The 24,764-nt window shown below is 35.1% G+C and overlaps 1 protein-coding gene across 7 annotated transcripts in view; it reads left to right on the top strand.

Moving 5' to 3' along the window:
• The window catches only part of MEF2A (myocyte enhancer factor 2A), a 174,669-nt gene that overhangs the window by 125,713 nt on the left and 24,192 nt on the right, over positions 1-24,764 (top strand). For 4 of the 7 annotated variants that reach the window (XM_082837139.1, XM_082837142.1, XM_082837140.1 and 1 more), the window contains 4 exons: positions 3,442-3,579; positions 5,726-5,945; positions 6,688-6,747; positions 19,149-19,336. In XM_082837139.1, coding sequence (XP_082693265.1) covers positions 3,442-3,579; positions 5,726-5,945; positions 6,688-6,747; positions 19,149-19,336 — 606 coding nt within the window. The other 3 variants (XM_082837145.1, XM_082837143.1, XM_082837144.1) reach the window with 3 other exon arrangements.

Below are 24,764 nucleotides of genomic sequence, written 5' to 3'. Positions count from 1 at the left end.
AACTTCTATCTACAGAGTTGTAAAATAGCTTGAAGACAGGCACAAACCACAAAGAATCAGATAACTTGGGAGGATGTGTCCTAACAGATGCATTGTTTTAGATTAAAGACACTTAGCAATTATTTTTTGATCCATTTAAAATTTTTTCACAATTTGTCTCTATGTAACTAATGTTGAAGGTAAATGTTAGCTAAGGGCATTCATTATTTAAAACCTACGTAAAATTTCCCAAAATCACAAAAAGAAAGGCTATTAAAATCCTAACAGAGTTTAACTTTGTTGTGACAAGTAGAAATGATTGTCTTTTTAAACATGTTTAACTGACCCTCCAAAAATAAAATTTCTGTTTTCTATAGAAATGGACTAATGAAAACTGTAGGTATACTAATTTTATGATTTCATGTAAGCTTGCTAGTTAGAATCTTTAAACATGTTTGGAACACTGATTTGAAGGACACAGAACAGGTTGTATCAAGTCAGCTTAAACTGATTAATAATTTAATTGTTCATCACCACTGGTCCCTTTAGCAATTCATAATCTGTGTTTCAGAATACAGTTATTTAAGAAAAGCAACTGGGATACATCAACTTAAATGGTATACGCCCCTGAAATATGAAATTATTTTGGCACTATGGCGTTTCCCCCTTAAGTTTGCCATAATGGCACTGAAAAACTGTCAATCACATGTACAAGAATAAAGTACTTTTAAAGTCCTGTTTACTTAAGAGTGGAACATTATAATCATCAGTAATAGCTATAGGGAGTGCACAGTGCTAATACTCGTGAATATTTTCCCACTTAAAAGCAGATTCCTCCTTAGTGGTGACCTTTCAGACTGTTTTCTTCATTGAGCAAGTGTTTTTATTGTGGCTAACTTGAAGCACGTAAGAAAACTGAAGCTAGCCTGTTTCTTATATGCCTCGCCTGGCCTTGTTAATAGATACAGCATTCCACTTGTTAGTACCAGTGACACAGGAGAAACTTTTACTATTATGCTATGTGGTAAGATAAAGAAGACAGAAAAAGTCTTTTTATGGTAGTTGGGTCCTCAAAACAACTCTTCATATTCTTGTGATAAGAAGACACAAGTTGGATATCCAACAGAGGTACATTAGCTTGTTATCTGCAGAGCTGATACAGCCTCTTAAATTCTCTCACAATGACAGGAACCCCCTCTAAAGTGAAGACTTGCAGAGCTGGAGATACCAGAGCACTATTCTTCCTCTTGGGTACAAGTAGAGTTAACCCTACTGTTGTAGGATAAAACTTTTGTGTAATTACTAAACAAAGGCCATATTCTTTTTCTTCTGTAATTTAAAAATGTTCAGAGACCATACTTGGTGATTGCTATTAGTGGAAGAGCAAGGCTGTGAATTACTTAGTCTTAAGATATATGAATATGAGGGGAAAATATCCAGAGATTTCAGGCTAGAATAAATCAGCTTCATGATAAAATCTGTGTGTAGGCGACTACTATATTTGTTCTGTTTCTAGAGCTATGTTGGTTATAAGAGTTCACTGTGTTCCAGTATTCTGAGTGTTAACATCTTCATTGCTGATAGCAAGTTGCAGAGCTTTGGCAAGCAGAACTTGCTACTACGAATGGGGGAGGATACGTGTCCACCTTTTAGTTCTAAACAACAGGACCTTTTATGGCTAAGTACACATAAAAGTTCATGTGATTACTTAGACCCATAGAACTTAGAGCCATGGAGCTGATATTGGGGAAATAGGTGTAGTGTTTGCTGTATGCTCATGTTTAGTGATTGTGTTGTGGTGGGAGTTTCAGGCATTGTGTATGGGATTCCTAGTGCATGCCAAGCAATTTGAGAAGCTAACACAGCTATACCACTGATTTCTTATGATCCTTTAAGCATGCAAAAAAAAAAAAATCGAGTGAAGTGAAATTTTAAAATAGACTTCAGAGAAATTAAGAAAAAATTCTCAAATCTTAATGTATTGTGTGTTTATGTTCTTTCAAGGAAAAAAAAGAGTAAAATAGCGTTCATAATTATTGTAAATCATGTTTTAAAGGATACCAAGATCTATTATTATGAATTAATTTAAAATATACCTTAAATCTAATATAAATAATCATTTACAAATGCACTTATCTAGTACTAATCTATTGTTCAAATATTTCTTAACCTAAATAGGTAGGCTTACTTGGAGAATTTTAACTTCCTAAAACTCCTCTGTGGTTGGCTGGAAAATCAGCAAGTCTCAAAGCTATCTAAGTTGTTGAACCCCAAAATTCTACTTTAAAATAAGACCCATCAGGATTTTTAAAAACTTAGTCTGTAAGTGAATTAATATTCTATAGATTATCAAGCCCTTGGTTTTAAGTGTATTCTTTTAAATACTAAACAAGTCATTTTGTGATGATTTTAATTAAAAAAATTAAAACTCAGAAAACCAACCAATTTGTACCCCAAAGTAAGAAGAAAGGAAAAGAGTCAATATGGTCCAGGGGATACTTTGATAACACTCAAGAAAATTCTCCAGAAAGTCAATTCAGTGGACTAAATCAATCCACGAAGGCACTCTGTAGAAAGAGCTAGCAAAGTGTGGAAAAGATCATGCTGAATTAGTTTTTTTTACAAAATTTAAAGATATGTGAAGTCACTAACGATACGTACATTCTACGTAGGAAAGGGTCATTACTGTCATATGTAAATAAGTATTCGAGTTTTTATACTTCAGAGTTATGTAGTAAAATCACAGTATTTAAGAACAAATTAGGAATGAAATTATTGGGATATTGAGCCTATTCTTTCTGTTGAATGGGATAAACTCTCAGGCAGAAAGGAATGTCAGTAGATGAAGTTGCTGAAATGTTCATTTTATAAAGGTAACTTTATATATATATATCATCTTGATATATTTGTATTTCGGGGTCTCACACTCATTGATCCTATCAGATATGTTGATCAGGCTGTAATCAGATTTGGATTGTAACTGTCAGAGCAGTGAGTAATTTAGTATTCTCTAGGAAGTTAGGAAAGGAAGAATCCAAATATATAAATATTCCTTTTCTCTTAATGTATAATGGGAACATAATTTTGCTTATATCTAAGGTTTACTTTATTTGAAGACTTAGAGTGCATTGTGATCATTTAAAACCATTTCAGTGGCTCTTGTATTACCCAGTTCATTCAGTCTGTGCTCTCATAATAGATTTTACAGAAAAAACTCATGGCAAGTTAGTATCATTTGTGTGTGAATTTTCCAATTGTATTTCAGACTTTAAGAAAGAAAGGCCTTAATGGTTGTGAGAGCCCTGATGCTGACGATTACTTTGAGCACAGTCCACTCTCGGAGGACAGATTCAGCAAACTAAATGAAGATAGTGATTTTATTTTCAAACGAGGCCCTGTAAGTACTTTTATTTTACCTCTACTTTTTATTTGTTGATCCTTTTTGTTAACTTCATTATTTAGGCTCTGAACAAGAAGGAACACAGAGGGTGCGACAGCCCAGACCCTGATACTTCCTATGTGCTAACTCCACATACAGAAGAAAAATATAAAAAAATTAATGAGGAATTTGATAATATGATGCGGAATCATAAAATCGCAGTGAGTACTAAAGTATGGTTTGTGATCTTATCTTGTGCATGAAGAGATAGACAACACATCTTGTTTATTTTCGTAGTGGGTGATGACAGCAGTAAGTAGAAGGGGGAAAAGTATTTTATTAATTTCTTTTGGTTTTATAGAACTTCAAAATAAAATTGCATAAATCTTACAATGGTACATCTTCGATCTTGAGTGTCTTAAACATAGAAGCGAAGAGAAAACATCCTAATACAAGCTCTGCTACTTACTGTCCCCATGTCTTTGGATAGGGCATCCTATCCTAAACATCCTGGATTCCAATTTCATCATCTGTAAAGTGAGTGAGTTGGCTCACATAGTTTTTTAAGGTCCCTTCCAGGTTTAAATTTCCATGATTTTAAATATAGGGTGCATATGAGACTTCCCTCTCCCTCCGATAACTTTTAAAATATTACATGTACTTAAGTAGATCTTGAGACTATAAAATGTAAAATGGCTGGATTTATTATAAAATGTGGCGTTTCAAAATTATCTTTAATTATTTTATACAGTTGCTGTAATAGTAGCTTACTATTTGGCTCTTTGTTAATGTCCCCAAACAATTTGGTGACAGTACCTCCAAATTCCTATTCTTTTCTTAACACTGTAGGTATTGAGGAAGACAGCCTTGGCTCGATTTTAATTTAAGGAAGCAGTGTTCTTAAACTGGTTACAAAACAAATAGTTGGTTTAAAGTTTTTCCATGCTCACACATTTAACCGTAGTGAAACAGTACTTCTTTGAGTTCATACTCCTTTGATAGTTCTTCAGAGAGTTCTCATTGAAGCACCACTGGCAAGAGCTGCTTAAGACAGTTATTCTGGATACATATCCAGAATACTACATATGTGTTGTAGGCTTTGTGGAACAAATTGGTTCCAATGCTGATATTTCTTTCATTACCAGAGTTAATTCTTTTAAAACTGTGCCCTAAAGTATGCATCATGGATTATTTCTTCAAAGTAGTCCTATGCTATAAGAAGCAGCCCATGGAAAACAGATTTAAGGAGGTATTTTTTGTGCTAATACCATTCTTAAGAAACAAAACAACTGAAAAAAAGATCCCTTTTGAACTCATATGGATGTTGGTGACCTTGCAGTTAATGTTAAGCTGCAAAAGCATTGTTTAAGTAAAATTGCTTTACCTTTGAAAACATTTTATCATGTATCCATTGTTTTATACTTTTTAATGAGTTATTTTCTACCTGAAATAAACTATTGAATAAAGTACATAATTATTTACATTCTTTCAACTTTGAATTAGCAGTGTTACCTTACTTTGCAAATCACTGTTTTAAAATGTAGGGAGAGGAAAGTTTTCTATTTTCTCTCACTTTAAATTATAAAGAGGATTGTTACTTATCATGGTTGACAAGTATAAGTGGTCTATGGAGGAAGTGCAAGAGGAAAATAGAAAATATTATTTTTAAGGAACTATGGAATATTTTGGAGGGAAATAAGATAACAATATTTGTAATTTAATCTTTATACAGTTTAAAGATAACTTGCCAGTAGTTAATTTTGTTTAGTTTTTTTTTACATTTTTATTATACTCATTGCATTGTGTTATATATATAAAACGTGATTTTTTTTTTTTTTTAGTTTTGTCCATTAAGAATGTTAGTGAATTAAATCAGACCAGGGCAAACTTGATGTATGAAGTTTATAATATATGTACATACTTTTCCCCTTTTGTTATATTTGGAATCTCCCAATAGAAATGTAATGTTACTAAACTGATTTGCATTTAAGTGCTAATTTATGCTTTCTTGGTAACAATGATGTATTTTATAATGTGTAAACGACAACACAACTCTAATATCAGGTTCTGACCTTTCATTTTCATCTCTGAATATTTGAAATACATAATATATACATTATACTAGTATATATGTATTAATATATAAAAAATGGAAATTGAAAATGTTCATGTTAAACATTCTCATGTCCAAATATAATTGTAAAGAAAATAGCTTAAACCTGCAAATTGATTTAGTAAGAACCTATCCCCATCCTCTGCTTTTAGTAACTAGTGTTACCTTATCAAATTAAAGTTCGTAAGTTATCAAATTTAATATAGATGAAAATGAAACTTAACAGTTTTCTCTTCCTTTTTCTTTATTTACAGCCTGGTTTGCCACCTCAAAACTTCTCAATGTCTGTCACAGTCCCTGTGACCAGCCCTAGTGCTTTGTCCTACACTAACCCAGGGAGTTCACTTGTGTCCCCATCTTTGGCAGCCAGCTCAACATTAGCAGATTCAAACATGCTCTCTCCACCTCAAGCCACATTACATAGAAATGTATCCCCTGGAGCCCCTCAGAGACCACCAAGTACTGGCAGTGCAGGTATGTCCTGATATTTATTCTTCCGATTCTTTAAAAGAAAGAAAAATCTAATTGCTAACATAAACAGTTTCTTATTCTGCTACTCTTAATTTTATTGCTTTGATGAGCAAAGAGTCACTACTACATAATTGCCTCCGTTTTAAAGTATTATTTTGAAAATCTGTGGCTCTAGCCTTGTACTAGGCTTTGTGGAACAAATAAAGCTTTCCTTATCCTGGGAAAGCTTTCCTTATCATGGGAAAGCCATACTAGACAGGCAGAAAATTTATTTAGGATATCATGGGCAAAGATTTAAAATTGAGGGTGAGCCATTCGTGTTAAAAATGTGGAGAGATGACTCACCTGATTGGAGTTAGAGCGTTTTCTCCATCTCCCCCTGTCTGATTTGTTCATTAATTCAGCAGAAATTTTCGGTGCATTTACTGCATCACTGTGTGTAATGCAGTGTCTCCTCTCCCATTATTCCTAGATTTTATAGCATTCCATTAGCACTCCCCCCATTCTTATCAATATGCACCATTTGGTATTGATACACAAGAAGGCAGACATGTCCAGAGCTTGATAGGCGAGTGACTGTATATTTGACTACGTCATATTACACGTTAACGCCAAATCAAACTGGACTAGTTTTTATTTTTGTGTTTTTTAGGAATGGAGTGAGAGTTACCTCTGTTCAATTCCTTTTTACTCAGATAAGGAGAGCCAATTCACATTCCCTCTCTCCTCTCTCTAATGTTGTTAGGTGGGATGTTGAGCACTTCAGACCTCACAGTGCCAAATGGAGCTGGAAGCAGCCCAGTGGGTGAGTGAATTCCTACTGTTTTACTTTGTAAGCATCTGTCCTATCTGAGATAAAAGGAATATTTTACCTCAAACAAGGCCTTCTGCCAAATGAAGAGGAAAATATGGGGATATATGACTAGAGTAGACATGTCCCTTTGCGCTTTGTTTAATTAGTGCTTTCACTAATACTTAACATTTTTTCATATCCCTGTGTTATTCCTCATACCTTGGCCTTATGTTCAGTTACTCATTCATTCAAATATTTATTGAGTGCCTCCTTCATAGCAGACATTGTTCTTTTCTAAAGACTAAATTGCCTTAATACAATTTTTACATCAAGACAGTTTCTTATGGAGAAGCTTTCTGTGTCATCTATCCTTACCAGAGTTAGACTGTTAGCAGACTGCTGTATCTTACAATTGTGTGAAATGTTTTCAGAGAAATTGCAATAGGAAGAAATGGTGGGCCTACTTCTAGAGACACAAAGAGAATTGAGAAGTTTGTCTCTGAAGGATCTGTTTTGGTAGTCACATGTAGAACATTCACATTTTGTTGTGGTTGCTGCCAGATTGGCTCTTTTGCTTTGGGACCCCTGCCAAGATGACTAGCAGTTTAAACATGTCATAAATGTGTCTGTCTGCCTAGCCCTGAAGTGCTGGTAAAGATAGATTGTGATCTTAACATTACAAAAACATGGCATGTATGTCAAAGAGTCACAAAAATAACTGTGTCCCTTTGGATTATCATCACATTTAGTCGTCTTGGTCTCTTTATCTGTGATAATCACAGTTATCATTATTTTTATCTGAAAACAAGGGCAGTAATTCCCTCCCTGCTTCTAGATATTGTGTGTTCAAAGACACATCTGAAAACAGATCACTTATAGGAAAAATTCCCTATTACATATATTCAACCCATTTATTCCAAAAATGTGAGGAGCTTCTGCCTTAAGAAAATTTTGGAGATGATTGAATAATTTAAAATGATGAGAAAGAAATAAATGGACATTATTGAGTGAGACAAGTTACAAAACATGTAGTGACCTAAAGTAGGAATAAATACCTAATTGTATCTGGCATTGTATTAATTGCTGTTTTAATGGAATTAAACAGATAAGACCTGTTGTGGGATATTTTATTAACAGATAATTAAATGTGGAAAAATTCATTAAGGTCTTACCAGTTATACATTAGGACTGCTATCCTTGTATGTGTATTTCCTAATATTTATAGTTTATTTCTTTTCAGCTCTATTTTAGTTGTTTACGTGCCCGTTATACTCTTTTTATATTGCATTTTCCCATATGCTTTTTTTTAAATATTTTTTTTTTGGCTGCATTGGGTCTTTGTTGCTGCATGTGGGCTTTCTCTAGTTGCAGCGAGTGGGGGCCACTCTTCGTTGTGGTGCGCAGGCTTCTTATTGCGGTGGCTTCTCTTGTTGTGGAGCATGGGCTCTAGGGGTGCGGGCTTCAGTAGTTGCAGCACACGGGCTCAGTAGTTGCAGCACGCGAGCCCTAGAGTGCATGGGCTTCAGTAGTTGTGGCGTGTTGGCTCAGTTGTTGTGGCGTGTGGCTCTAGGGCACGTGGGCTTCAGTAGCTGTGGCTCGTGGGCTCTAGAGCGCAGGCTCAGTAGTTGTAGTGCACGGGCTTAGTTGCTCTGCAGCCTATGGGATCTTCCCGGACCAAGGATCGAACCTGTGTCCCCTGCATTGGCAGGCAGATTCTTAACCACTGGGCCACCAGGAAAGTCCCTTCCCATATGCTTTTATTCTTCCAGCACTATGCATCTTGCTCTCCCTTCTACTTTGCAACCTGGTTATGGCTGGAATCAATAATTTCTGTTTTATTTAATGTTAATTTTGACTAGCTCTTGGTGTTATTTCCAAAGTTATTTTTATTTAATGGGGTTTAACTATTTGAAGATTTCTAATGTGTTTTCCCTTTGCCTTTATTTTTTTTCTCATACCTCTGGCTTGATAAACATGGCTCTTCCTCCTATCAAACAAGTGTTTCAGTTCTCTTTTTGTTCTTTTTTGGGTTTTGTACTCTCCACACTTCCCTAAAGCTTTTATACTATTCTTTCTTATCTGCCGTGCAACTATAAATCTAGACTTTGTCTTTGTTCAATTTTCTGTGTTCCCTTTGGTAATTTCAGACTCAGACTTTGTCATCCTAATTTGACCTTCTACATATAATCTAATCCTGTTGCTTTTATTTCTTTTTTTTAAATTTATCTTTCTTCTTTTGTAAGCTTCCTTCCCCCCTTTCTAGGCCATCAGGTTTGGAGGGTCACATTAGTCACACTCCTCAGATCATGGCACATATTCAATGGTTTGCACAAAGCATTTCTCAGAATGTTATTCACTTTTCCCTTTATACCTCTATTCCACTCCCATTCTCTTCCTCTCCCCACACCCTCCATTCCCCAGTCATAGGCAACTATTTTAATATGTTTAGTGCTAATAGTGTTAATAATCACATTAATGATGATGATTAGTGAACATAAATTTTTATAAAAATTTAAGATTCAAGTAAGTATTAAAATATTTAAGTGCTTAGTGAGTTACTTAAAAGTCTATTACTACATCCACACAGAGATAAATCTATTTCTTTTTTTTTAACATCTTTATTGGAGTATAATTGCTTTACAATGGTGTGTTAGTTTCTGCTTTATAACAAAGTGAATCAGTTACACATATACATATGTTCCTATATCTCTTCCCTCTTGCGTCTCCCTCCCTATCCCACCCCTCTAGGTGGTCACAAACCATCTAGCTGATCTCCCTGTGCTATGCGGCTGCTTTCCACTAGCTATCTATTTTACGTTTGGTAGTGTATATATGTCCATGCCACTCTCTCACTTTGTCACAGCTTACCCTTCCCCCTCCCCATATCCTCAAGTCCATTCTCTGGTAGGTCTGTGCCTTTATTCCCGTCTTACCCCTAGGTTCTTCATGACCTTTTTTTTTTTTCCTTAGATTCCATATATATGTGTTAGCATATGGTATTTGTTTTTCTCTTTCTGACTTACTTCACTCTGTATGACAGACTCTAGGTCCATCCACCTCACTACAAATAACTCAATTTCGTTTCTTTTTATGGCTGAGTAATATTCCATTGTATATATGTGACACATCTTCTTTATCCATTCATCTGTTGATGGACACTTAGATTGCTTCCATGTCCTGGCTATTGTAAATAGAGCTGCAATGAACATTTTGGTACATGACTCTTTGAATTATGGTTTTCTCAGGGTATATGCCCAGTAGTGGGATTGCTGGGTCGTATGGTAGTTCTATGATAAATCTATTTCTTATAACAATCTTATAACACAGTATAACCTCAGACTTATATCAAGATCGAATGTCTTGATTCTTCACTGATTCATACTCTTATATACCTATTTAACCTGTGCTAGATGTAATTCTGCTTGGTTGGATTATATCCTAGGTGACATTTTTGTTATAACTGCTTTTTAACATGTGCCACCTCAGAATTCAGATTCAACTAACTAGACATCGTGTATCACTTAATTCAGGTACCAAATGGAAGTAATTATTTTTGTGCAGTACTTATAGCATACATGGGTTTAAAGTGTTTCTTGCTGTAAATTTCCCTCCCCGCCCCAAAATAAATGGCCTGTCATAGGTATTTTAGAAGTGTTTTTTTGTTTTTTTTTAAAATTAATTAATTTATTTTTATTTTTGGCTGCGTTGGGGCTTCATTGCGGCGCGTGGGCTTTCTCCAGTTGCGGCGAGTGGGGGCCACTCTTCGATGCGGTGCGCAGGTCTCTCATGGCAGTGGCCTCTCCTGTTGCAGAGCACGGGCTCCAGGCGTGCCGGCCTCAGTAGTTGTGGCACACGCCCTAGTTGCTCCGTGGCATATGGGATCCTCCCGGACCAGCGTTATTTTTTTGTGAAGAAGAGTCAAATAATGTATTTTAGCCCATTTTCAACAATGGTGCCGTTTTGGTTTAGTAGTTTGGAAAAATAGTTTAAACTCAATTTTATGCCTAAAGTCTTTATGAATGAAAAGATTAAACATTTTTAAATTCCCAGAGAAATTTAGAAGAAAATATATTAAGAACTGTGGATATGATTTCTTATCTACATTTTTCAAAGTATGTTTCCTGGAACCATATGAAAAGAAGGACTTACCTATGTGTTTGGCAAACCTTGTGCTAAATAAAACTAAACCAGTTTCTTTACTGTAGGACTTACCAGAGCCTTTAAAATGCTAACCTGTTTTGTGAATCTTTAGACATGGTTACTCAAAGCGATTTCACAGTAGAACCCTTCCTTTTTATTTTCCTCATGAAAAAGCATCTTTCAGAATTAGTGTTATATAAAACATATTTTGGGAAAGACAGGTCATTTGAGCAGACTTGGTCATTTGGACCAACTCTTTTTCTGAGGACAACTAGAAATGCTAGGCAGAGTATTTTTTTAAATCTGCTTGAAAGCATTTCAGAGCTAATAAGGTAATGAGGAATTATTGGCTCAAGATCCAGGGAATGACAAAGACAGAGACTCAAAGAGGTGAGCCCAGGGCCCACAAAGAATTGGGAGGGCCTAGTATATTCTTCTCACTTTGGATTGAGTCCCTAAAATGCTGAACCCTAGAAGTAGCATGAATCAGAGGTTATCAGTCCCTCATAGTAGTTACATCTCCTATTTGCATCATCCCACTTCTTGAAGTTTGATTATGGTGATATATTGTTAGGGTCCCCAGGATGCCTGGGAAGGCAAATACTCTTTAGAAAAATAATATAAGGGTAAAACACCATCCCAGGCCTTATTATTTGTACTTGACATACAAGCAGATTACTAACTAGGCACAGTCAGGAGCAGTACAACATAAATGAAAGCCTGTGGAAAAAAATGGACAGTAGAACCTGCCTCCTGGGAACTCCAGAACTTGGAGTTATTAGGCACAGACTTTGACTTTAACATAACAATATTTACTGTATCAGGAAGATAAAAAAAAGATTAAGAATTTTGGCAGAGAACTGGAAACTTTAAAAATGGACATTTTAGAACTAAAAAAAGTAAGAGTATTAAGAACTGACAGGATGGGTTTAATAACAAATTAGACAAAGCAAAAGTGAGAATTGGTGAACTAAAAGACAGGAACAATATTCAGAATTTTTGAGACATAAAAGGATGGATAATTCAAAAGAAGAGTAAGACCTAGAGGATACAGTGAGAAGGTCTAACATACTTAAAATTGGAGTCCCAGAGGCAAAAAGAGAGAAAATTGGCCAGAAGTGGTATTTGAAGAGATAATCACAGAATTTTCCAAACCTAACAAAACACATCAAGCCATAGATTCAAGAAGCCCTTTAGAACCCATGTGGGATACAGTTAAAGCTGTGCTTTAAGAGAAATTTAAGTCTTTATGTGTATGAGAACACAGACATTTCACAAAAGAAGCTATCCAGGTGTCTAATAAATGTGTGAAAAGATGCTTGATTCAGTAATCAAGGAAATGCAAAATTAAAACCACAGACAGCATTAGGTACCCACCAGAACGGCTAAAGCAAAATAGATAATACCAGGTGTTAACAAGGGTATGGAAAAGCCCAAACTCTCGTACACTGATGATGGCAGTACAAATTGGTGCAATCATTTTGACATTATCTACTAAAGTTGTAAATATGTGTATTCCATGACCCAGCATTTTCTCTCACAGTTATATACTAGAGAAATGCATATATGCACCATGAGAGCACCAAGAGATATGTAAAAGAATGTGCATGGCATTATTTGTTACAGCCAGCATCTAGAAATAATTCAGATTTCTGTCAGTAGTAGAGTGGATGAATATGTGATAGTACCTTTACATGAAGTAATACTGTACTGCAATGAAAATGAAGGAACTATGGCAGTAATCAACAACGTGGATGAATTTCACCAAACTAATACAAATGAAAGAAGATAGATGCAAATACTAAATGATTCTATCTACATAAAGTTTGAAAAGCAGATGAGCAAAGCTATAGTTTTAAGGATGTCTGTGTAGGTAGATGGTAAAACTATAAAAAACACGAAGTTACTGTAAAAGTCATGATATATGCCACTTTGTAGGTGGAACAATAGGAGTATTTTTGGGGCCCAATTATAGAAACCAGCAATATTCTTTGGGGTTCTATGGTTACATGGTTCATATGATAAATCCTTAATCTTTTAAGTTTTTGTTTTGTACATCTTTCTGTATATGTATTATATTAAAAGTTTTTAAAATAAATATAATACTTTGATATAAAATAATTATAATCACAAATGTGGAGGCACTTTTAAAACTATGAGAATGTAATGTACGTTGTAGTTATACTCTTAATTCTGAAATCTAGAGAGAAGAAAGTTCACACACCCATACATTCACACTCACAAAGATTTGGCAGCGTTTTGAATCTTTGAACATTATTGTCTGCACTGGCAGCTAGATATGCAGCTTCATCTTGAGATCATGAAGCAAGTCAGTATAAAAGGACAGGCCAACAAGCTGAGGATGGCAAAGTGGAAAGCTGGAAAGACTGGGTCCTCTGTGTTGAGCTGTTGAAGGCACTGAGCCTGCAACCACTTTTCCCCAAGTCTTATGTGAGATAATAGATTTTTCTCATTCTTAAGAGAAAAAGTGAAATAAAATACAGGCCACATCTAGGGGAATATTTGATAAATGAATAGGCATTTAATGTACTTAAATGTACAATTCAAAAAAGAAACCCAACTAGTATTTTAAAAATTGAAAAGCATGTTCATCGTTGATAGTAATCATGAGATTCAAATAAAAATGCAAAAAAAACACAACAACCCCACCTAGTAATTGCCAACTATTACCACTTTTATTGTGACATGGAAAGCTGATGAAGGTGGGTGAAACTGATGATCTGGTTATGTGTTTGTGGCATTGGAAATTAGTAACAGTCGTTCTGGAAAGTTTTTGACAAGATGTTTCAGTAGTCATAAAAACCTGTTTTCCTCTAAGCCTAGTAATCCCATTTCTAGGAATCTCTCCTAAAGAAATCAATCAGACTATGCAAAGGTTCATTGCAACTTTATTTATAGTAGGGAATAATAGGAAAATATCAACATATTCAACAGTAAAAAAATTAAGTAAATTAAAAATTTCAACTGAATTCCAATTTTTAGTTGTGATTTAAAACTATGCAAAAAATATACACGTGGAAGATAAAAGAAGAAATCCAAAATCATTGTAATAGTTTTGTTAGAATAGTGGAAGTATGTGTTTTCCCTCCTGTTTTCTAGTTTCTGAACTTTCTGTGATGCTATATTGATATGGTACATCTATAGTCATAAAATTATTATAGTAAATTGAGCATTCTTTTGTTTTTTTCCTTGTAAAGTGATTTTTTATATTTTATCTATGTTATCGTCCAAATAAAACCTGCTAGTTTTGTATGTATTGTAGATTGTATATATCTTTCATGGAGGCAATCTGCTTATTGCTTATGGTTTACTAGGTAAATTTCTCTACTGAGAATTTACATTTAATACTCAGATAATACTGTAATTCAGATGACTTCGGGAACTCTTTTTAACTTTGGGCCTCTTTTCAAAGAACAAGCATAAAGTAAAATTGCCCAAATCCAGCAGTTTCACTTTTTTAAAAACATGTTGAGAAAGAGAAAAAAATACACTGGACTAGAAAGAGCTCAGCAAGCTCTTGGAGTTGATATGGGTTGAGTGAAGGTAATAAGGATTTGCATTATAGCAGAGGCAGTGGCAGTTAAAAAGAAGAGATGGGTAAGGAGAAAGGCATTATAAAGAAAGAATAGCAAAGCTTCATAGCTCTGTGAAAGTGGGGATGGAAGTGATGGAGGATGACAGTAGTACAGGTGTTTAAAACAGGTTGAGTTTGAAATGACAGCAGCATATTTGGGGAACAGTGCCCACCAGGTAGTTGCATGTGGATTGGAAATTAGGAGACACAAAGCAGAACTACAGATTTAAGAGTCATATTGAGGCAGTGGTTGAAGCCATGGGGATACATGAAGTCTCTGAAAGAGAAGGAGACATGTAGCCTCTTTGGGGCTGTGTACATAGGAAAGATTGAGAGGGAATACAGAAGAACCAGAATCTCATGATTGTTTTAGATCATAAGTTTCTAATGGACAGAATCCATGTTGTTCATCATATAGGAATTTCCACTGAGTCAAGTAAATATGTCATCAGTGATTTTAAAACCCATGGTCTTTTTAAATTTTAGAAAACTCATTCACTTCTTTGTACAAATGACATAATTTTATAGACTTTTAAAGTATATTGTTATTTATTTACCTATTTATTGAATAATCAGCTGAAAGTTCGTCAGATTTTATGAAAAATTTGTCAAATATGATAAAATTAATTCTTGAACCTTGCTTTGGATGAATTTTTCAGAATCTTTTGAGATTTTCAAAATCCTTTGCATGTCAGTTCAACTTCTCAAATAGATTCATAGTAATAGCCCTAAAAGAGTAGTATTAAGAACATGGGAGTGCTTTCCAGCCACTTCAGTGCAGTATTTCAGATGACACAATATTCTGAAATAGAAGCCAGATTGATATAATTGAATGACTTGCCTTAGAGCTGTAGGACCATAATTAAGATCAGCTTTGTCAAGTTTCTGGAAACATTAGTATGCAGTTTGCTCAAAAGCATTTTTGTCACATTTGTGTCAGGGCATAAGTTATCATAAAGCTTGAAAACACATTTTAACAAAAGTCACATTAAATTGGGTTTATTCATTTAGAATCAGTACTTTATTCCTAAATTTGTAGGCTATGACAAGATGAGTTATATCCTTAAAGTATATACCTCAAAAGTCTATCCCAACAATATCTTCATTTTTGTCATAAAAAATGAACAGGAGGTAAGAAGGCACACATTAGGAAGTATATCACTACACTCCACAAAATAACAAATGGTGCATATAAGATTATCTTGTTTCAATCGGGCAAGTTACCAAACTCTTACATCATCCTGTAATCGTCTGCTGCAGACTCTGACTTTATACTCAGAAATATCGTGCTTTTAGGTCCCGTTTCACTCTTGTAATTTGATTCTCATGGGTTACTATGGTACCACGTCTAGCTGAAAAGCATCATAGATTCCACATGGGAAAAGCACATTAGTGCTTCTTAATAATGCGTTTTTCTAAATTACACCTTTGCATCATCTTATAATGTATTTGAGAGGAAATACTGCTTTATCCTTCAGATTTGAGTGCAAATCAAGTAAATAAGAATCTTCTATATATTATCAGAGAAATTAAGAACACACATTCATGCCATTATTTAAGAGAAGCATTTTTAATTTGTACTTACTTTCTACTGGTTTCTGTTAAACCTTCAGGTTTTTGTATAAAATTATTTGATGAGCATTTTATATCCAGATGACTTGCTTAGCAGTTAACCTCTGCCCAATTCATGGATGAGCTCTGCTCCACAGGGGATGGCCTAGTGCAGAGCTTGTTTTTTTAACAGCACTGCTTTCTGAAGCTTAACAGAGTGCAGGAAATTGCTTTCTGGGGTGTGGAAAGGAGATTCAGCCCAGATTTAATACATACCCCTTCAAGATAATGGAAGCAGAGTGCAGGAAATAACCTCATAAGGTTAACTGAAGTATCAGTCCCCACAACAAAATTAAATCACATAATGAATTAAAAATGGTAGGTCACTTGGTAAAAGTTTTGGAGAAAGCAAGAGGAATTGGGTGAGAGTAAGTTGGAGGGGGAAAGAAGCACTGATCATCTGGAATCCCAACATTTTAAATGACAAGTGCTGAAGAGATACAGGCCAGTTCCTAAATGCTGCACCTCACTTCTCTGTTTTCTTTGTCCCTTGAAAATGTTCTGGTTAGGATCCAACAAAGTTGATTATATCACATTAGCAAAACATTAATTTTTAGTTTCTCCTATAAATAATTCACCTAAATAACATCTTTTCAAACTCTTATATAAGCAAATATACTGAAGCATTCATTTCCTTTAGCAGAACTTCAAGAACTTAATCTCTTTCTAGTTAATATTTTTTAATTTTAGAATTTACATATCTATTCATCAATTGACCCTATTCGTTATATATTCTGTTCCTGAGAATGTTTTATAAACTGCCAAACACTATGTGGATTTTAGTGGGTTTAAATATTTCTCTTCCATTCAAGAAACTTTCATAGAATTAAAATGATCTGATAACCCAATACAAAAGCTCTTAAACTGAAAAATATGTGCAGTACATAATTGGTTTTTGTCATTAACTCATTGCAGTACTCATTGTACTACATTTCACTTCTTAGAATAGTCTTCTCAGGGTGAGATTTTAGGGAGGTTTTAGGCCGGTGTTAAGCACACAGCAGATAACTTAGTTTTGGTTAGTCCCTGCATGTATTTAACACAGACATGTATATATATATTTGTAATATCTGGTGTCTGTTTATTTTTGGAGGATTCCTTTTTTTAAAAATTTATTTATTTTTGGCTGCATTGGGTCTTCGTTGCTGCACGTGGGCTCTCTCTAGTTGCGGTGAGCGGGGTCTACTCTTCGTTGCAGTGCATGGGCTTCTTGCAGTGGCTTCTCTTGTTGCAGAGCACGGGCTCTAGGCACACGGGCTTCAGTAGTTGTGGTGCATGGGCTTAGTTGCTCCGCAGCATGTAGGATCTTCCTGGACCAGGGCTCGAACCCATGTCCCCTGCATTGGCAGGCAGATTCCTAACCGCTTCGCCACCAGGGAAGTCCTTTTTGGAGGATTCTAAAGTTGTCTTTTTTGCTTTATACTGGAAGGAAAAGAACAGAATAAATACAACTGCCCTTTCCTTGTAACAGTCGCTGAAGCCATGGACTCTGTGCTTATCTGCCCCACCATTCCTTAGTCACACTTTGTTCATTCATGCTTTAGTGTATCTTTCTCACATTTATTCATAATGCCTGCCTTCTGTCATCTTTTGCCCTTTCAGACTGCTTAAATAGTTGATCCCACAAAGCCTTCCCTAATTAAAAGCCCACATGCCTGTATCAGTGCTTTGCTTTCTATTTCCTTGTAAATTTTGTGTGGTTACATTTCATTGTGTTGCCCATATCTCAAGTATAATTTTGACATCTTCGTGTCTCTGTGGTGTATGCCTGTTATTGCTAACTAGGTGAAAAGCTGCTTGAAGACCATGTAGGGTTTTTTTTTTAATCCCTTCCTATAACTTCCTCACTGCATAGTGCTCTACACCTAATAGACATTTAAAAGTTTATTTCTAAATTGTAAGGGTAGTTCTGTGTTGTCTGATTTTAGATGGTTACTACTATTGATGTGTGAATGCTGAGTCCCACCCAGAGAATTCAAGAGGCCTCTTCAGCCCTCCAGGAACTTCTAGTTCACTATTCTGAATATTTTGTTTTTGGTCAGCTTGTAATAAACACTAGGAGTGGAATTCTTTTTTTTTTTTTTTTTAACATCTTTATTGGGGTATAATTGCTTTACAATGGTGTGTTAGTTTCTGCTTTATAACAAAGTGAATCAGTCATACATAAACATATGTTCCCATATGTCTTCCCAGGAGTGGAATTCTTAAGCCAACAAAGTTTTCTTTTATTCGGTGCCCTTAAATTAACATCTATATACTGTAATATCTGTGGCAAGGGGGATTGAAGTGGAGTCAGCCCTACCCAAACCACATGGCTACACATGAGGAGGACTAGAATGACTGCAATATCCATGAAAATAAGGATGATCCCTTACATTAATTTTCTATCTCAACTGGTGCCCAAAAGTACTGTGTATATACAATAGAACCTATACCACACTGTATCTTTTCCTTATTTCCTATCTAAGAAAGATAGACAATTCTTTAGGGAAAGTTAAAAAGTAGGAATTAGTTGATTGAAGTCAGATAAATAACAAATACTTAAAGAAGACCTTAATGGTAGTTAAAGAACAGAACAGGTACAGGTAGAGCTATAAGGAAGAAGTACTTGGTGAAAATAAGGCATTAGAGCTGAGTGCTAAATAAGCTTCAGTTAAGGAGATACCCTGATACCTAGTTCTGTGCCCAGAACTTAGTAGGAGTGCCTTTGTTGTCGTGAGAATGAATGAATAGGCTGGTCTCAGGCATCTTCTTATATATCCCCATTATCTTGGTCCCCAATAGGAGATGCCCCATTAGAAACATATTTTGTGTTTTAAGTTTCTGTCAGCAGGTCCAAGCAGTAAGACTGGAAACAAGTGGCATTAGTCTTAAACTTCATATGTATTTCAGACTTGCTTCACTCTCTGCTTATTTTTAAAATATTCAAAGATGACATGGTTAGATATTCATGAGTTTTATTATAAAATTCACTTGAAACTGGGACTGGGGAAAACTTGCATCATATTTGTACCACAGTATTTTAATGACTCGTTTCATGTTAATGAACGGTATTTCTTTTTTCCAGGGAATGGATTTGTAAACTCAAGAGCTTCTCCAAATTTGATTGGAACTACTGGTGCAAATAGTTTAGGCAAAGTTATGCCTACAAAGTCTCCCCCTCCTCCAGGTGGTGGCAGTCTTGGAATGAACAGTCGAAAACCAGATCTTCGAGTTGTCATCCCCCCTTCAAGCAAGGGCATGATGCCTCCACTGGTATGTTAAACCTTTCTTCAGTTTCATTCTTTAAAACATGTATTTTATACATAGTGTATATTCTCCTTTGCAGTTTACTGTACTTCCATAGACTCTAGACCTTTTCCTAATAAGTATTTCTATTTGAAATTAGCATTTGAAGAGACAAGTTTATTTTAAATACACAGGAATCAGATTATGAAAAAACAGGAAATAAATCTACCTAATGCTTATTTAAAATTAAAGCTAAATATGGAGAAGTTATTATGTTAATTTTAATTTACCAAACTGGAATCTTTGCATAGAGATCTCATCCTCAATTTGATAAATTAAACCTGACTTAAGTACTTCTTCTCTGTGCCCTGCATACTTTGAGTAATTTTTTCACATACTTTTCTATAAGAGAAATACTAAATTATTTGTTAGAAAATTCTACATACCAAAGAGAACTATTGTAGAATAGGAAAGAATGCATAAAAACTTGGATGAGTTGTTCTCATAATTTTTGTTTATTCCTTCTCAAATAACCTTCCCATTTAACTCTTATAAGAATACAGGTCTGCCCACCCCAGCCCTTAACAATGTTCCAGCCTCATTTGCTTTTGAATCCTGTGTTTATAAGAAGAGGAAAATATGTCTACCCCCCTTAGCTTTCTATAGAAAAAAGTTAGAATATATATGCAAGTTTTAAAACCATTCTGATTTTAGCAACTGTTTGACTACTAACAATCAATGTGATGTGTCAGGTGGTCTTCCTACTATGCAGCTGCTAAACTGGCCATTTGATTGTTTGCTAAGTGAAAGTAATGCTATCAGGCTTTAGATAATAATTCTACATTGTATAATGATTTATAGATTCCCAAACATCTTTATATGCATTGTATCATTTGATTCTCAAACAGTGATCTTGGCAGGTAAGATAAGGAAACCAAGGGAAGGTTAGTACTGGTCCAGGGTAGCACAAAAGAGAGCCAGAACCAAAACCCTTTAAGTCAAAAAACAAAGTGCTTTTTCATTCGGAGATACAGAAAATTGGAAACTTGCTCCCAGTCTTACACTGAAAAAATGTTGGACAAACAATTTCATAGTTTTCCTTGAACACATTGTAGTGCTGAGATTTCAGAGCAAACAACTGGCCTAGACTCTAGGGAGAGACAGATACTGCAGGGAGAGGACATTGGAGCACTGACTTTATCTGGGCAAGACACAGATAATAAGAGTTAAGCTAGGGTGATTGGTGAATTGCTGGAGGCCAAGTATTCACTGGCAGGACTCTGTAAAACCCCTGGGACTGCTATGTAGGGAGTCTTAAGCCCTCTTGCAGGCTTTTTCTCCATGAACCCCACTGGGTGCTCACAGAAAAAATTGGGAATATCCTGAAAAAGTCTCCTCTGTGGTGTACAACGGGAAGAGAGGGGAAGAGCAGCCACTGCACTAGGGGCAAAAAGTTTTGCCTGGATCCTTCTCCCCTTTCACGCCTATGGAACAGAAGTCTTAATCTGTGAGGAGATGAATGACATAAATGGTCATCCTTAGGCATTGGTGAATTCCCATTGTATCTGGGGAAATGGAAAAGGAAAACTCTCTCAGCCCATGGTGGAGGAGCAGGAACAATGTCATGAACATGGCAGAATTTCTGAGAAGGCTGCAGCCTGATGCACAGCACAAAGGGGAAAGCTTAAAACTGAGAATGAGCGGTCTTTGGGGAAAAAACAAATAAACAAAAAACCTCTAGCCAACCAATCTTCCATTCCCACCAGAGGGATTTGAGGCCTGTGGTGGATACACTGAGGGTAACCATAGCAACAGTGAAGCTCAAACCCAGCCCAGTTCTTAATTAAATTAACTCAAACTCTGTACTAAAGGCCTAGCAGGAGGAAAGACCTGTTACAGGTCTTCAGGTCAGTAGGAATTACCCAAACTGAAATATATAGAGAAGAATCAAAACAAACAAAAAAAAACAGCACAAAGCCTCTAATATTTGTGGGGCTTTTTCAGATGATTTAACATGTTTATAATTAGAATTCCAAAAAGAGAAGAGAGAGAGAACAGAGCAGAAGAAATGTGTTTGAAGAAATAATAACCAACACCAAACACACACACACTCAGACTGCTAAAACAGAAGACAAAGAGGAAAATCTTAAAGGCAACCAGGGAAAAGAGACGCATAAATATACAGAGGAATGAAGATAAGAATTTATACCGTACTTCTTTTCAGAAACTATGCAAGCTACAAAACAGTGGAGTAATCTAAAGTGCTGAAATTAAAACAAAAACCAAAAAACTTTCAACCTAGAATTCTGTACCCAGCAAAAATACCTTTCAAGAAATGAAAGAGAAATAAAAACATTCTCAAAAAAAAATTGTGGGAATTTATTGCCAGCAGACATACTCTACAAGAAATGTTAAAGGATTTCCTTTGGAAGAAGGAATATGCTACCAGCAAACTCTTGGGTCTATACAGAGAAATAAAGAACAATGGAAATGGAATAAATGAAGATAAAATAAAATTCATTTTGTCCTTCATTTGATAAACTTTAATTTTAGAACAGTTTTAAATTTATACAAAGATTGCAAAGGTGGTACAGAAAGTTCCCATATGCTGCACACCCAATTTTTCCTGTGACTTAACATCTTACATTAGTATGGTACATTTGTTACAACTAATGAATCCATATTGTTACATTATTATTAACTAAAGTCTACACTTTATTAGGATACCCTTAGTTGTTAACCCCATGTCTTTTTCTGTTCTGGAATCCAATCCAGGAATACAACATTGCATTTAGTAGTCATGTCTCTTTAGGCTCTTATTGGCTGTGATAGTTTTTCTAAGATTTTAATGACCTTGACAGTTCTGAGTATTGGTCAGATATGTTGTAGAATGTTCCTGAATTGTGGTTTTTCTGATGTATTTCTCATGATTAGACTGGTGTTATATGTGTTTGGGGGAGGAAGGCTGTGGAACTAAAGTGCCATTTTCATCACATTATATTAAGGGTACATACTATCAACATGACTGTTGATCACTTTGGTCATCTTGCTGGTGTAGTATTTCACTGGCTACTCTTTTCCCCCTTCCCATACTGTCCTCTGTAGAAGGAAGTTACTGTACAAGGCCCACACCTAAGGAGCAGTGGGGGTTATTCTCCTACCTCCTTGAGGGCAGACTATCTACATACATTATTTGTAGTTCTTCTGCACAGGTGACTTATCTGTTCTCTCTCATTTATTTAATCATTTATTTATAGTGAATATTAATATGGACTCATGGACATTTATTTTATACTTTGGGTTATAATACTAAATTCTGTTAATATATGATTCTATCAATACCAATATTAGTTTATTCTGTTGCTCAAACTGTTCCAGCTTTAGCTGTTGAGGACTGTTCAAATGGTTCCTGTGCCTCTTTTAGGTACCTCATCTTTGTGGGGTTTTTTTGGCCGGGAGGAAAGTGGGGGTTACTATTTTATTTTCTGGTTACTACAGAATGCTCCAGGCTCATCTTGTGTATTTCCTGCCCCAGTCCTGGAATCGGGCATTTCTCTGAGAAACCTTGGTTCCTTTTATTGGAGAATGATATTAGAAACCAAGATCTGGGTGTTTTTCCTCTTCTTACTTGCCCCAAAAGATAATTGGCTTTCTAAAGCAAAAATAGTGGCAATGACTTTTGTGTTTATAGCATATGTAAAAATAAAATGACGGCAGAGGGATTAGAAATATACTGTTGTAGGTCTTTACACATGATGAGGTGTATATTTGAAGGTGAACTCCAATTAACTGAAGATGTATATTGTAAACCCTAGTACAGCTATAGGAAATAAAAAGAGGTATAAATAAGTCAATAGAGGAGATAAAATAGAAACATAAAATATGCTCCAGTAGCCCAAGAAATGGGAGAAAAAGAGAATAATAAAGAACAGATGGAACAAATGAAATATAGCTAGCAAGATTGTAGATTTTAATCCAACTATACAAGTAAACATGGTCATAAACATCAGTTAAAAGACAAAATGTCAGATTGGTTAAAAAAGGAAGATCATACAGTACACTGTCTATAAGAATCCACTTTAAATATAAAGACATAGGTAAAAGGATGGAAAAAAATATACCATGCAAACATTAACCAAAAGAAAGCTAGTGTAGTCATATTAATTTCAGGCAATGTAGACTTCACAATAAGGAATATTATCAAGGATAAAGAAGGATATTACATAGTCCATATTCCAAGAAATAAGTATCTTTAATGTGTATGCACCTAACAGCACACCTTCAAAATACATAAAGCAAAAACTGATACAACTAAAAGGTGGAAGAGAAAAATCCACAATTGTAGTTGGAACCTTCAACACTCTTCTCTCAGTAATTGATAGAACAAGTAGGCAGAAATATCAGTTAGGGGTTTAGGTGACCTGAGCAATATTAACCAACCTGATGTAAGAGACAGTTATAGAACACTTCACTTCACATAGCAGAACACATATTCTTCTTAAGGGCACTTGGTACATTCAGCAATTTAGACCATATCCTGTGCCATAAAACAAACCGTAGCAAATTTCAATCATACAAATTACAGTCTCTGAGCATAATAAAATCAATAACAGGAAGACAACCGGAAAGTCTCCACATATAGAAATTAAATAACATACTTTTAAATAACTCATGGGTGTAAGAGGAAATCTCAAGGGAAAATTTGAAATACCTATAGCATATCAGAATTTTAGGGACCACCTAGGGTAGCATTGAGAGGGGAAATTCATAGCACTAAACGTTTATATAAGAAAAGACGAAGTTCCCAAATCAGTTAAGCTTTTACTTTAAGAAACTAGGGAAAGAAGAGCAAACTTAACCCAAAAGGAACCAGAAGAAAAGAAAAAAATGAGGAGCAGAAATTAACGAAACTTAGAAAGACAGTAGAGAAAAGGAATCAAACCAAAGGCTGTTTTTTTTTAAAAGATGAATAAAACTGCTAAATTTCTAGTCAAGGTTACCGAAGAAAAAGAGAAGAACACAAGTTATCAATATTAAGAATGAAAGAGGTTACATAACCCAAAGATACTGAAAGATACTGCAAACAATTATTGTACAGAAGATAAGCTACAGAATAATACTACAAACAATTATTGTATAACAGTTAATCTAAAAACAAAACAACACTACAACTTAAAAAGGGGGCAAGGGGAATACTACAAACAACTCTATTCTAATAGATTTGATAGTTTAGATGATATGGGTAAATTATTTTAAAAATACAAATTACCAAAGAATTATTAGACTCACTGAAGAAGAAATAGTTAACCTAAATAGTAAATATCTATTAAAGAAATTGAATTCCTAGTTTTAAAACCTTCCCAAAAAAAACTCCAGATGCAGAGTTTTACTGCCAAATTTTGCCAAATATTTAAGAAGAAATGATATCAATTCTACATAATTTATTTCAGAATAG

Source organism: Leucopleurus acutus (assembly GCF_964270905.1).
Source record: "Leucopleurus acutus genome assembly, chromosome: 1".
NCBI classification, from domain to species: Eukaryota; Metazoa; Chordata; class Mammalia; order Artiodactyla; family Delphinidae; genus Leucopleurus; species Leucopleurus acutus.
Note: the sequence above shows the minus strand (reverse complement) of the source record. Positions and strands in the feature narration are given on the sequence as shown.